General features: G+C 39.2%; 1 protein-coding gene across 7 annotated transcripts in view; it reads left to right on the top strand.

Annotated features, from left to right (window-relative positions):
• Positions 1 to 12760, top strand: part of celf4 (CUGBP, Elav-like family member 4) — a 78976-nt gene extending 66216 nt beyond the window's left edge. For 2 of the 7 annotated variants that reach the window (XM_079341166.1, XM_079341164.1), the window contains exons 8-14: positions 90 to 242; positions 666 to 776; positions 2235 to 2297; positions 2742 to 2822; positions 4173 to 4316; positions 5367 to 5565; positions 8975 to 12760. In XM_079341166.1, the coding sequence (XP_079197292.1) occupies positions 90 to 242; positions 666 to 776; positions 2235 to 2297; positions 2742 to 2822; positions 4173 to 4316; positions 5367 to 5494 (680 nt within the window). In that variant the 3' untranslated portion in view covers positions 5495 to 5565; positions 8975 to 12760. The remainder of the gene's footprint in view (positions 1 to 89; positions 243 to 665; positions 777 to 2234; positions 2298 to 2741; positions 2823 to 4172; positions 4317 to 5366; positions 5566 to 8974) is intronic. The other 5 variants (XM_079341165.1, XM_079341169.1, XM_079341167.1 and 2 more) reach the window with 5 other exon arrangements.
• The last annotated feature ends 726 nt before the right edge of the window (positions 12761 to 13486 follow it).

Raw genomic sequence — 13486 nt, 5'->3', positions numbered from 1 at the left:
AAAACTTTCTACATTATGTCTCTTGGAAAACTACAGCAGAATGATCACCGTTTCTCTCTGTCTTTCACCCGTCTGCCCCGTGGCTGCAGGTGGCAGTACTCCTCCAGGCATCAGCGCCCCCACAGTGACCAGCATCCCCTCCCCCATTAGTGTGAATGGTTTTACTGGCATGCCACCCCCGCAGGCAAATGGGCAGCCGCCTGCAGAGGCTGTCTTCACCAATGGGATACATCATTACCCTGGTAAGTATGATCAAATTCACAGGAATTTATGCAAACATGCAGAGACATTTTCAGAGACAATTGTGACAAATACGTTTGACACATTATACCATTTTTTTGTGAAACTGTATTTATGAAAATGAAGCTTTAAATCCTTAGCTACACTCTGCAGTAATGCAGTGATTCTAATGGGAGAGTGTGCATGCTGCTGGCTTATAGGCGTGAATAGCCTTGAAGCATGTTCAGGAAGCCGAGGCCAGACAGACGTGGCCAACAGACAGTCAGCATGTCGAGGAGATGAGTGTTTGGCAAAGGTGCTTATGGGCTGCTGGAGCCTCAGTATGCGCTTGTGTCATGAGCCGTGGCTAGTACCTCATTGGTTCGGTGTGTGAAGAGGTGGAAGACAAATCTGTATTATTATTTATTTCACTCTTGTCTCTCCAGTGTTGCAGGAGGTGGTTTTTAGAGAGGACTCGGAGAAAAACGGCTTGGGCGTGGCTCCGCGGAGTTGTTTTGGGGTTCAGGGTGGCTGCTTCCTGTCCTCTCTCTCTGAAGGTAGCACCCCCCCCCCCCCAACACGTCTCTTCCCCTTATCCCCTTCCCACTCCCCCTATTGGCACAAATACGGGTCAATAAGATTCTCAGCTGGTGAAACGTCTTTAAAAACTGAATGTTTTCAAAGCATGTGGATTTGATGACCCCTTTTTAACATGTCTGACAAATTCAAGTTTGAAAATGTTTTGTAAATATTTTTAGTGGTTAAAAAAGAAGGGCATTACATTCAGAGTTTGCACAAACAAGCAAACACACAAAGATGTTGACCTTGGTTTATCAGATAAAAGCTCGACGAACCTATTAAATATGTTAACATGTTAGGACTAGTTTCAGGAGTTTTTAGTTTTTTCTTTGAGCACAATTTACCTTTTTTCAAATCGGTGCTTTTACTGAAGACCTTGTATCTTTAAATATTCTGTGTGCATAACATTTCATTCAGACATTAGGGTGAGAACGGATTTATTCTATTTATTCACAAACACTTCACAAATACTTTTCAAAGGGTCATATAAAACCACAGGCTTTAAAATAATTGACCTGTATTTGGACCTGTGCTTCTCTTTTATCTTGTGGCGTTCTGAGTTATTATTCAGTGTTGCTGTTGGTCGTCAGTGTTTTGTTGGTTTTTGTTGACAGTGGGGTGTGTTTGTGTGCATGTACAGTAAGCCTGTGGGATCTTTTAATGGTGTACTTCATGTGCATGTGTACAGATGGCTAGTTAGTAAGTGGGGCAGAGAATCTGTGGTAAGAAAAAAAAAAAAAAAAAAAAGTCTATTTAGAATGTGGATTTTGTTTTAATAATTACCAGTATGTCGTACATGTGAAGTGATAGCAACAGGTTGTGTATGTTGCAATTGTCCTGTTTTAAATGTTTACAGAAGAGTGTCAGAACAATTAAAATGTGTCTTTGATTCTTTCACATGAGATCTGTTTGTTAGAGACACAGGTTAATGACACTATAATTGGGGTTTTTTTCTGTGGTGACTTTTTTTGTGTTTTTGTTATCGGCTGTGGTCCTTCAAACTTTCTTTCGGGTGGAAGAAGAGAGCTACTTTGGAAAAGAGCTTTTGGAGAAACATAAAGTAAAGAGCTGGGCAAAAGAGGAAAAAAAAGAATTCAGTTCCTCACACACTGAAAGTGAAGCGAGTTGACACCTCGCTGTTGGGCTCTCTAACCTTTCTGCTTTTCTCCACCTGTCTGTTCTTCTCTCCATCCCGCCTTCCTCTCACCTTTGTTATATTTTACTTTGGCCTCCCTCCGTGCCCTATCCATCTATATTCCCCCTCTATCTCTCTCTCTCTCTCTCTCTCTCTCTCTCTCTCTCTCTCGCTGCCTCATCTCTCTTCCCATACACACACACACACACACACACACACACACACACACACACACACACTGCTCCATCCGTCCATGCTCCCCTCACCACCTCCTTCGTCTTCTCTGTCTCGGGTGGAACAGCTCAAAGTCCCACTGCAGCTGATCCTCTCCAGCAGGCTTACACAGGAGTCCAGCAGTATGCAGGTCTGTCTGTCACTCTCACAGAAGCACTGATCTGTGCGTGTTTGCGTGTGTGTGATAGTGAGTGTGTGTATCAGTGTAAGAGTAAGAGAGAGAGAAGGAAAGATAAGAGATTCCTTTGTTTGAATTTTGTTCATGTAATATTAAGTGTTGCAGTCAGACTACATCAATTTATTCCTAGTCTTTGTTGTTTTCTGTGTGTGTGTGTGTGTGTGTGTGTGTGTGTGTGTGTGTGTGTGTGTGTGTGTGTGTGTGTGTATTGTGCGACACGTACACTCTATTGTCTGTTATCTGATCGATTGCCTGCTGTGCCCCTGCATATATCACATTGTTTGTATGTATCGGAGCGTGTGTGTGTGTGTGTGTGTGTGTGTGTTTGTGTGTGTGTTCTCTCGAGTCATGACTGTTATCTGATCCGTGCTCTGCGTGTATGTGTGTGTGTCTCAGCAGCCTACCCCGCTGCATACGGCCAGATCAGCCAAGCCTTCCCCCACCCTCCACCTATCATTCCACAGCAACAACGAGAAGGTAATACACACACACGCACACACACACACGCACGCACACGCACACATACACACACGCACACACATTTGGCACACCATTCAATCCTAAATATTCATACATGCTGAAAACATTTAGTCATTCTCTGTTCAACTTTAATCCTCCTGCCAACATAGCTCTGGAATGAACACCCACGTTTAAATATATCCAGGCAATTCACAGAGCTCACTTTGTTTTCAGGCATGATTTCACCTTCTGCCAGTCTGTTAAAAGCAAAATATACAGGATACAACCACTAACACTAACTATGAGTACAACTCTCAGTCTCAGTCTGGATTGATTTGAGAAGGCTGACTAATTGGAACGTTGTGTTTTTATCCTTTTGAAATAATCAAAGTAATACAAATCATTGAGAGATGAGTTTAAGTCGTGATTCAGCGGCTGTCCCTCCTGGATGTAAGTTAACTAACTTCAATACCAAACCAAGTGTTTCAATCTGAGCTGTAGACCTGCCTCCGAACTCATTGACCTGAAGGCTTTAGACAGCCATGCCTGGGACAGTACTGCCCTCTTGTGGGAAATAAACAAAACAACGTTCATCTTCAAACAGCTGAGGCATCCCAGAGGTTACTCATCATGCAGTTAATAATCCTTTGATTTGGGAAACCTGAAAACTGTGAATGATGAAACAGTGAACTTAAAGCATGCCGCTGAAGCTGTCAAACCTTCTGTTAACTAATGACTGCACGCTGGTATGAGCTGGGTTTAAATCATATTTCAATCGAGATAATCGCCACATAGAAATACACATCAGTCAGTATTTGAAGCTGCTAAAAACATAGTTTTTACTGCAGGCCTACTGTCGTTATCTTCAACACTGTATCAGCAAAATAACATCTCTAGCTTTTATATGCTTAGTTTGGCTTTTAAAACTTTGATGGTGGGATTTTCATGCAGCTCATTCATTTTATTCTAATTTCTTATTAATAAATGTCTAAAGGGACAGACTGTATAAGATTATTCTTCTTTCTGCTCTTTTTCATTCAAGATTTTAGGTTTGTATTGAATTGTATTGTTTGGTCAATGAATTAAAAAAACCTACAAATAAAATTGAAATAAAAAAATATACATCTACAAAAAAAAAAGACAAAAAGAAAAGTCTATAATATCTTGTATTAAAGTTTGGTTTATGCAGTTTTACCACTATCAACATGCAGCCCTCTCCTGCCACAGCAAACCTTTTAAGCTTCTATCTCTCTGTCCAACCTTTGCCCCTTATATCTTTTTATTCTCCTCTCGTCCGTCCATCTCTCTCTCTCTCTCTCTCTCTCTCTCTCTCTCTCTCTCTCTCTCTCTCTCTGTTTCTGTGTGCAGGACCAGAGGGTTGCAACCTGTTCATCTACCACCTCCCTCAGGAGTTTGGGGATGGAGAGCTGATGCAGATGTTCCTGCCTTTCGGTAATGTCATCTCCTCCAAAGTGTTTGTGGATCGGGCGACAAACCAAAGTAAATGCTTTGGTGGGTAAAAATGACCAAACCAAAAGATTATTGGTTATTTATTATTATGATTATTCTTTTTTACTAATCACCTTCTTTGCCGCAGTCAACACCCCCCCCCTCCCCTAACCTCTCAACACCCCTCCCCTTAAAAAAAAGGAAAGGAAAAACATACAAGTGCAAAAGCCATGTTTTAGAAACACAGAAAGATGTCTCCTGTATAATGTAGTCAATCTGTTGTATGACTTATGTCTAGTGATGTAAAGTGTATTACTGTTTTTTAGCTTCTGTTAGAAGTTAGAGACGAGTTCTATTATAATACCATATTTGTAAATTCCTATTGTCCCATTGACATGCAACACGATTGCTTTCTTTCCGGCTCTAACTCACTGCAAGCGAAGGCATCGCATGCTCAGAATATAACAGCTGCTCCAGCATGCAGAGACAGAGGAGTGCTGTCTCGCTCTGCCACTGACAGCACAATTTAGCCGAACGTATAATTATGTTGCAAATTATAAATGGGTAGTGGAGAATATTTAATAGAGAGTCTGTCAGGTGCAACCTATTTGCAAAGTAGCATTTGCTCATTAATACAACACAATATTAAGGTTGTATTTTTCATGTTGAAATCTGGAGATGCAGCCTCTCCAATTTGATGCTTTTCCCGTTTTAAGTGGAAGTTTTAAAGTAGTACAGAAAAAAAAAAAAACAGCTCAACCATGTAATTATACATCCCATCAACAGGTTCATGTTGTGATTTTGGTTGCATGCTTTACTGTCATAAATGAGATCTTTTTGTGTTGCCATTCAGTAGAGAGCTGTATTATTATAGACTTAACAGTAGTAGTGCAATTTTTGTGGGTGTTGATTGTTTCGAGTTTTGTGTACATATAAAACCATTTCATTCTTATTGCAAGGTTTTTATATGCATTCATAAATACTGCTTCATCTTCTATAAACTCATCCTCATTCTCCATTCTTCTTAAATCCCTGTAATGCCCTTGCCACTCTGTCTAACCACATCCCCTATCTCTCTCCCTCTCTCTCTCTCTCTTTTGGCCTTTCCCCCAGGGTTTGTGAGCTTCGACAACCCAGGCAGCGCCCAAGCTGCAATCCAATCAATGAACGGCTTCCAGATCGGCATGAAAAGACTCAAGGTGCAGCTGAAGAGGCCAAAGGACGCCAACCGCCCCTACTAGCCCCCCCACCCCTGCCAGCCGCCGCCAATCTGGTCGGCCGGGGGCAGCCGTCTAACACCAGGGAAAGACAGGTCAGACCTCCAATCTTAACTCGTCTGGAAACTTTTTTTTTTTTTGTCACTTTAGTTTGATATGTGATTAACTGAGCCAACGCTTGCACAACCGCTGAATGTTATATCGACAAATACTCAAATGGCAAGCCCATTTATGGCAATGCCTGGTGTCGTTTCAGTAACCTTTTATAAATGTCATAAAACATTTGCAGATGCCTAATAACAGAGTGATTGTCTGCAAATTGCTTGTAAAGAATAGTGATGAAGTTTTACCCTCTTTGTTGATAGTTCAAGTTCGCATTTGTAAATGTTAATTTGAGCACACATTATGACTCGCTTTGAGTAATCTCTTAAGAGTTTGATGACTGACATTGATTGAAGAATAAAAACTGTGTGATTTATCATGATATTATTATCACTATGTCATGAAATGATATGCCCTCTATCATGGAACAGAATATAAATATTATATTCAGCTGTAATGGCTGGTTGAAACAAACAAAGCAGTAGGGGCATTTACTTACAAGTTGCCTGCTCTATTTGTAGAACAGCTCTACAGTAAGTGACCCTGTATGTTACCCTGTAGGTAAAAGATAATTGGTAAATGCTTCAGTGTGTTGCACAGGGAAGGAATTGCTTCCCAGGGAAAGGCATTTATTACCCCTCAGGCGGGTAATTGTGCTGTTTCTCTTTGTCTCCCCCCTTCATCTGTGTGATAGAGAGTTTAGGCTGCGTCGTTCATTCACCACTGATGACTTCATTCAAGGGCAACTTATCACCCGCTCCCAAACTAACAGATCGGCACGGGCTGCTGTTCAGCAGGAGCATAGTGAATGTGTCACAAAATGTGACATTTTATTCTATTTTTCATTTGCCTGCAATTTGCATTTATAACAGCGTGTAAAATTTCAACTGATGAATAATATAGTGTTTGTTCTGCACATGCACTCCCTGTTAAACTATTATTATATTCAAATAGTCTCAATGGGGTGAAGGCGTGAATTGATTAAAATCTCTTCATCATCTCAAATACAAGATTAAACCATTTGATTGAAATAAAAAAAACAAAGCCTAATTGTTTATCAAATTGGAGATTACAACAGCGCCACTGCTAGGAAGATCAATTAAGTCACTGCAGGATGAGCTCTGGTTTGTTACCAGAGCTGCCTCAGTAAATGATCTTTGTCTGTATCAGAACTGAGCGTCTTTGTTCTAGCAAAGACTCTTTCAAGAGCAAAGTTTTCTGTTATCTCAGTGAGTTATTCAGCAAATATCAACAGTACAGGACGACAGAAAGATATCAATTTCAGCTCCTCCATTTATTTTCTAATTATTTTTTTTTCTTATGTAGTCATTGTTTGCTTAAGCCCAGAGGCATGTCATTCTTTCCTTGATTGGTTTATTATAGTTCCAAGAAAACAAAGAAAATAATAATATAATAATAGAACAATAATAATATCAATAAATCAATAAATAAATCAACAAATCTATTTACCCAATCAGAGAAACAATTTTTTTATTCCTATGGAAATTTTAAATACAAAACTACTGACATCTAGAATCTAGACATTAGCAACACAGGAAGTCATTGCCATGCTAGCAGTTCTATTAAATTGTCTTAAGGCAGAGTGTTTCTCAGTAAAATGGTAATATGGTAACAATGATATCTTGATGTCAAAGGTCCCATATTCTGCTTCTTCTGGTTTTATATGCTCTTTAGTGTGTTTTCCAGGTGCCTTTTGCATGTTTAGGCACATCTATTTGCAAAAATTAAAAGTCTGCGGAAACGCGGTTTTTCCTACCTCCTCCCTTAGCAGTAGCATTAGCTGCATAAAACACTCAGTTCCTAGCCCCCCCCCCCTCGTTGAAAATGTATGTTGTGACATCACAATACAAAGACGTCACTGATCTAAGCCCATTGGCACGTTGTAGCAAACAAGCTCCCCTCAGACTGACTGTAGCATCCCCAATATCGAATATCGAAAGGGGCGGGAAATATCTGAGAACAAAGCCGAATGACTGACCAATTACAGGAGAGCCGACCAATCAGATCAGACTTGGCACATGTGGGGACCCTTTTTTTTTTTTCTATGTGGGGATTCTGAGTGACAGAAATACAGGCAGATGAGAGAGCCTGCATGAAGCAGCAGTCCATGAAAACAGACACTTTTTTTTTAACATTAGTGATCTTACTTTAGTAGACACATAAGACAGATTTATAAACCCCAAAAAGAGCATAATATGGGACCTTTAAGCAGGTTTAATGTTAACCATGTTTATAGTCTCAGCACTCAATAGAAATAAGTTAAAGTGTAAAGTGGTAGTCTTTAAATGTGCAAGTATTAAGGATAAGGATAAACTTGATTGAGCCAAGAAAACAGGAAAACAGGAAATATAAATATAAACAGCATTAATAGCAAAAAACTAAAACAGCTATGAGCAAGTTTACATTATTAAATAAAGGGAGAAAACAATACAATAGACTTTTAGATCAGAAACCAAAGACAATCATGTAACATGTTGATGGTGTTGAATAAGTTGTCATGAAATGTCTTTACAGGGAACACAGGTCTGCACCAAATTTAATGGTTGTTGCGTTCAAAATAATTCACATACAACTACAAAAGTCAAAATCAAATGATGGCACCAGAGGGAGAGTCTAGGGATGTCTAAACTTATCAAGATACATCATGTTGTTTATTAATGGTACAAAATGTTGCCCCAATACAGCCTGAGGATGTTGAGATGTTTCACTGAATAAATGAAATCGCTTGGCTGCTTAAGGTGCTAGAACAATCCTTGAAAACCTGTCAAACAGGAACCTTTTTTCAGACTGCAATTCTGCTAAAGTAGCCTCATAAAGTTCTGCCATCATTACGCCTTGAGACATTCTTACTGATTCTACTCTCTGTAAATTCACATTGCCTTCCCCTTTTTGGAAAGCGGGAGAGAGGACAGTGCAGGAGCTCCGCATAGACTCACACGTCAGAGGTGCACACAGTATTGCGCTCCCCCAACTGATCCTGACTCGCCCCTGTAACGCTACCTCTTAAGATGGTACAGAGGGGAGATCACTTTGTCAGGTGTCTTCCTCTAGGTATGCTGAATATATCAACTAAATGTAATTGCAATCCATCCATAGGTTGTGAGGAAATGTCCCCACAATTCAAAAATACCTCAATCGTTTAGAGGTCTAGGGAAAAGACAGGTCATGCCAAAGGTCCTCAGGGGACCACAGATGTCAAGCTAAAAGGGCAATCCCTCCGACAAACTCACATTTCCACAAAGAACCACATTACTATTAGCTCTCAAAATTCTTATTCCCTACAATATCATATACTTAACAACATTCTGACGTGCATGAAACACCTTACTTTCTTTTTATCTAGTGTTCCTGCATCAAACACCTTTTTTCTGTGCTTTTCAGGTTTTGTTGAGCTGAATCATATGTTGACTTCTTGCTACCCGCCACTGAGTGCAAACTCAACATTTGGACCACTGAGGCTGCTTCACAAACAGAGGAGAGAGAGAGAGAGAATGATGGTCGAGTCAAGGACACCTCCTTTTGGATGTACTAAAACTTTGGAACTCAGAGAGAATTTGTACCAGCCTGGTTAAACCCCAGGACCTTTTTTCTTCTGCACACATACACACTCTTTCCCCACAAAATCCTGCTTGAATGACAGCTACCTTTTCTGGACCACAAAAACTTTTACTTGAACATTAAGAAAAAAAAAAAGTAAAAGAAACTTTGACTACAATGACCAACCCCACTGAACTCCTAAAGGGAAAATGGATGTCAAAAATCCGACGAGAACAATACTTTTTAAAAAAAATGACTAGAGGATTGCCGTAGGAGATCTTTCTGTAAGATGGTTTGAGTTTGGACAGTTGAAGTTTGAAGACCAATTTATACGACTTGAAACAAGAAAGGACACGACATTCTCGGAGAGAGAACTTAAGTAGGGAATGTGATATTTTCAGGACACAAATTGGCTTCAATTTGGGACGGCCATCTTTAGCTCGGAGTGCCTGTCCGTTTCCAGGGGATACCGTTGCCAAGGAGAGCCATAGCAACGGTCTCCAGGGAGTCTTACCTGTCATTCCTTAGTTGTTTTAGGGACCAAAAGACCAAACGTTTTTATTGCTGAGGACTTGTAGCTCTAATATACTCGGACCACTGCATCTCTTTCAGTCAGAGGTAACTGGTTGAGGAGTTGCACTTAAAAGAAGTGTACATTTCGAATATATACAACACATGTACATGTACATATATATTGCTGATATGCTTTTTGAATACAGGCAAAACTATTTCAGATGACCATATGGGGTCTCTCACTTCGCTAGTTTACAATTACTCAAAAATGTTTATTTTTTTCTCTTCTCATTTTGTCTTGGGAGGGATGGCGAGTGCATGGGAGGGGCTGCTCCGTATCACAGCCTTATCTTTTTTAACTTGACATCCTAACCTCATAGATAGAAAAACATCAGAAACGTTTGAAATATATGAACTTGTTTATATTTGCAGTACATATATATGTATAACAAGCATTCAAGCAAATGTATTCATATATACAGTATATATGGATAAATAGATATTAATCACAAACAAATATATGTATTTATATGCACATATTTTATATGTGTGTGTCTGTATATAGAACAGCTACTGACTATGTTGAGCTGTAATTTTTGTAGATTTTAGCTGGAGTTTGAAAATTTGCTCTGCTTGGGAAGAATCGCAAATCTGGCAGCTCCCAAAACTGCAGGCATTCCTCTCTCTGATTACCTATATGCTGAAACACAATATATTGCTAAAAGATTCATGTGTGACAAAACACATATGGTGTAAATAATATCTGAAAATGCAAAAAGCCACATCTCAGTAGCAGGCTTTAAGAGAATCAGGCTCCATGATTTTAGAGAAAAAGGACAATTATCTTCGACTCTATTCCAAACATATCTTTTGAATTTTTACACACACACACACACGCACACACACACACTGACACACACACACACAACACAAACTTCTCTTTGAAACTTGAACCAAAATGAATCAGTCTCACAACCCTTGCTCTCTTTTGCATAAAGTGCATGTAGCGTATGGGCTGTCACCATGTCAAGGTGTGCCTTGTCACCTGCAGAATCTGCCATCAAGCACTGTGCTCTCAGAAAACAAAGAAAAAAAACGAAATACACACTTCTGCAAGCAGCCAACGCGCTATTATGATGTCAAAACTACAGCCAGATCATCATGTCATTTCTCAGCCATGTAGAGAGTTCAGTGCATGTCCAATAGAACAACCCATCAGACCTCGGCTGGTCGATCGATATCTTTAAAAAAAAATACTTAGCTATAATGCACTCATATGATAACACTTCATTTACATTTCAGATAAAAGTGGGCATTAGGGTAACCTGGAAGCAGGTACTAACAAACAACATCTGTGTGCAGGGCACCTGTGACTACGTTCCACCGGTTGGAGCTAAAACTGGGGTAAAGTTCAGGGCTGACATGATGTGACTCACTAAGAGAACTTATTGAGCTAACTGAGCCTGACATTAGGTTTTAATGGTTATGAAGGAGATGTAATATTGATGAATATGTTATAATTAGAGAGCAGGCTTCCTGTTGAGCTGAATAAGGAAGGTTTTATGTACTTTCCAATTCCGCAGTTAATATGTGAATCTCCACTGGTAATACTTGACATGAAGCATATCCTCTAGATGTTATATTGCCTTATGTTAAACGTGCTCATACAATTAAATATACACATTAAAAGGCAAATGAAACTGTAAAGCGAAGCAATAAGACTGAAAAGCCATTTATCCACTGCTGTGTCACTGAGGCTGGTTTCATATTGCTTTAGCATACAGTTTCTCATAACAGTCTACAAAAAAAAGGTATGAACACCTACTATACACCTGCAAAAGGTCAACAGACTTGGATTTATTGGACTCTGCATTCAACACATTTTCAGCTGCTGGAGATTACACAATGAATATTTATGTATATGAATATTTATGAGGCTATATGACACTTTGGAAGACAATGCTTCCTGTTGGGTGCTGTTACTGGTTTTTCCTATAAACTGCTCATTATGCTGTTTCCCTAGCGTCTCTGTCTAACCTTTTTAGCAGATTGAATAATTTAACATTTACCTTCCAAATCCAGTGAGGCTAAAAGATGCCACGGCACATCCCAGGACACCGCTGTGTGTGTATGTGTGTTTTTCGCAGTGCCGTGATTATGACATACAGTGCAAACCAGATGACCACTATGCGCTGACAGAGTCCGAGGTTGGTCGGTACATCCAATCGCGCTGCCCCTAAGCTAACAATACGATCTGAAGATAAATGTCATATGTCTGGTGCTTGATTTCTGCACTGTGCCCTCTTTTACACCCCACTCCACCACCACCACCATGTCCTGAGAAAATTGAAAAAAGGTGTCGCCACGGTATGTTCTTTTCTAATAGTTTGTCTGGGCAATCACTCATGTCCTTCACCCTAGCCAATGTTTTCATATCGAGTGAACTGAGGGAGGGGAAGCGTTATAGGCCACTACGGAACTAGAAAGCACCTCCTTTTTCATCTGCTCCAACTTAAAGCTGCAAGTTTACATGAGAAAAGAAAAACAAAGAATAGTGGTTCAAAAACAGGAACAAACAGAGCAGAAGTTTGAATATAAATATATATATATAAATATATACATAAACCGATGAATATACTGTAAATGTTTCTTTTTTTGCTCTGTTTTCCTCTGTACATAGGTTTGCATATTTTATAGGACTTTTACTTCTATCTACAAGGACTGGATAAAGTACTTTAAATACTTAAAAAAATATATGAATGAAAACATGATAATGCTCAATAAAACCAGGTACAAAAAAATAGTTGCTAGGATACGGTACAAACTGTAGGACCTGACCAAGGCATTTATCCAGAATACAGTCAGGGAGAGCATTGACCTCAGTTAGAGCTTAAACACACATTGACCTATTTTATAAAAAAAAATACTTTGATGGGTTCTATTCATTTATCTATTTGTTAGATATTTATTTATAAGTCATGTCTGAGATAATATGCATGCTTTCATGGCATTATTTTTCTATGAGTTGGTACGTGACCAAATAGTTTTTATATGACATGCATGGGCCACTGTTGTGGTCCACAGATGATCATTGTTCCTGTCTGCAGGACCATGCCTTCAGCACTGCTTTGATGATGGAAAAACGAAAATTCTCCTATTGACCAAGTGATGTCAAAGACAGTTCTTTTTTTGTCATTTATTTATGTTTACTTATTTATTTATTTATTTCTGTTTATGTATTTATTTATTTGTGCCGTTTGATTCAAGATCTGAGCTCTATTAATGCCACTGATCTGTTTGCTTGTGAAGAGCTACTTCTTATCACTGCATCACATGAAGACGGAGGAGCTGACTTTATCAACTTACAATGACCTAGTGCTGATAAACACTTGAAAACAATGCAGTACAAATCTAAAGCCTTATGTATATTTGTAACTATCAACTCAAACCATTCAGTTCCAAAAACTTGATTTATTTTGAGCAACACTTGCCAGCATTCTGAAACCTTAAGACCAGGAGAGATTCACAACTCAAAGAGATGTCTTCATAACTAAACATAGAAACTTAGGCTTTTTTTTTCTTCATTAAACCGATGATAGTGAATCGCTGTTCAACAATTACAAACTCAATCTTAATTATTAAATGTTAATCCCTCTTCATATCTTCCTTATGCTGCTTGTGTTTGTCAGAGCTCTGATCTTGTTCAACTGATGTGTTCTACCAAGAGCAAAAATCTATGAAGACTGCACTATCTCATCAAAAAGTATTGAATTACTACCATTTTTAGTACTGTTAAGAGTGATTTTTTTTTCTAAAGATCAGTAGAGTTTCTACACCCACATT

The sequence above is a fragment of the Symphodus melops genome (genome assembly GCF_947650265.1).
Source record: "Symphodus melops genome assembly, chromosome: 4".
NCBI lineage: Eukaryota > Metazoa > Chordata > Actinopteri > Labriformes > Labridae > Symphodus > Symphodus melops.
This window is presented reverse-complemented; position numbering and strand designations above follow the sequence as displayed.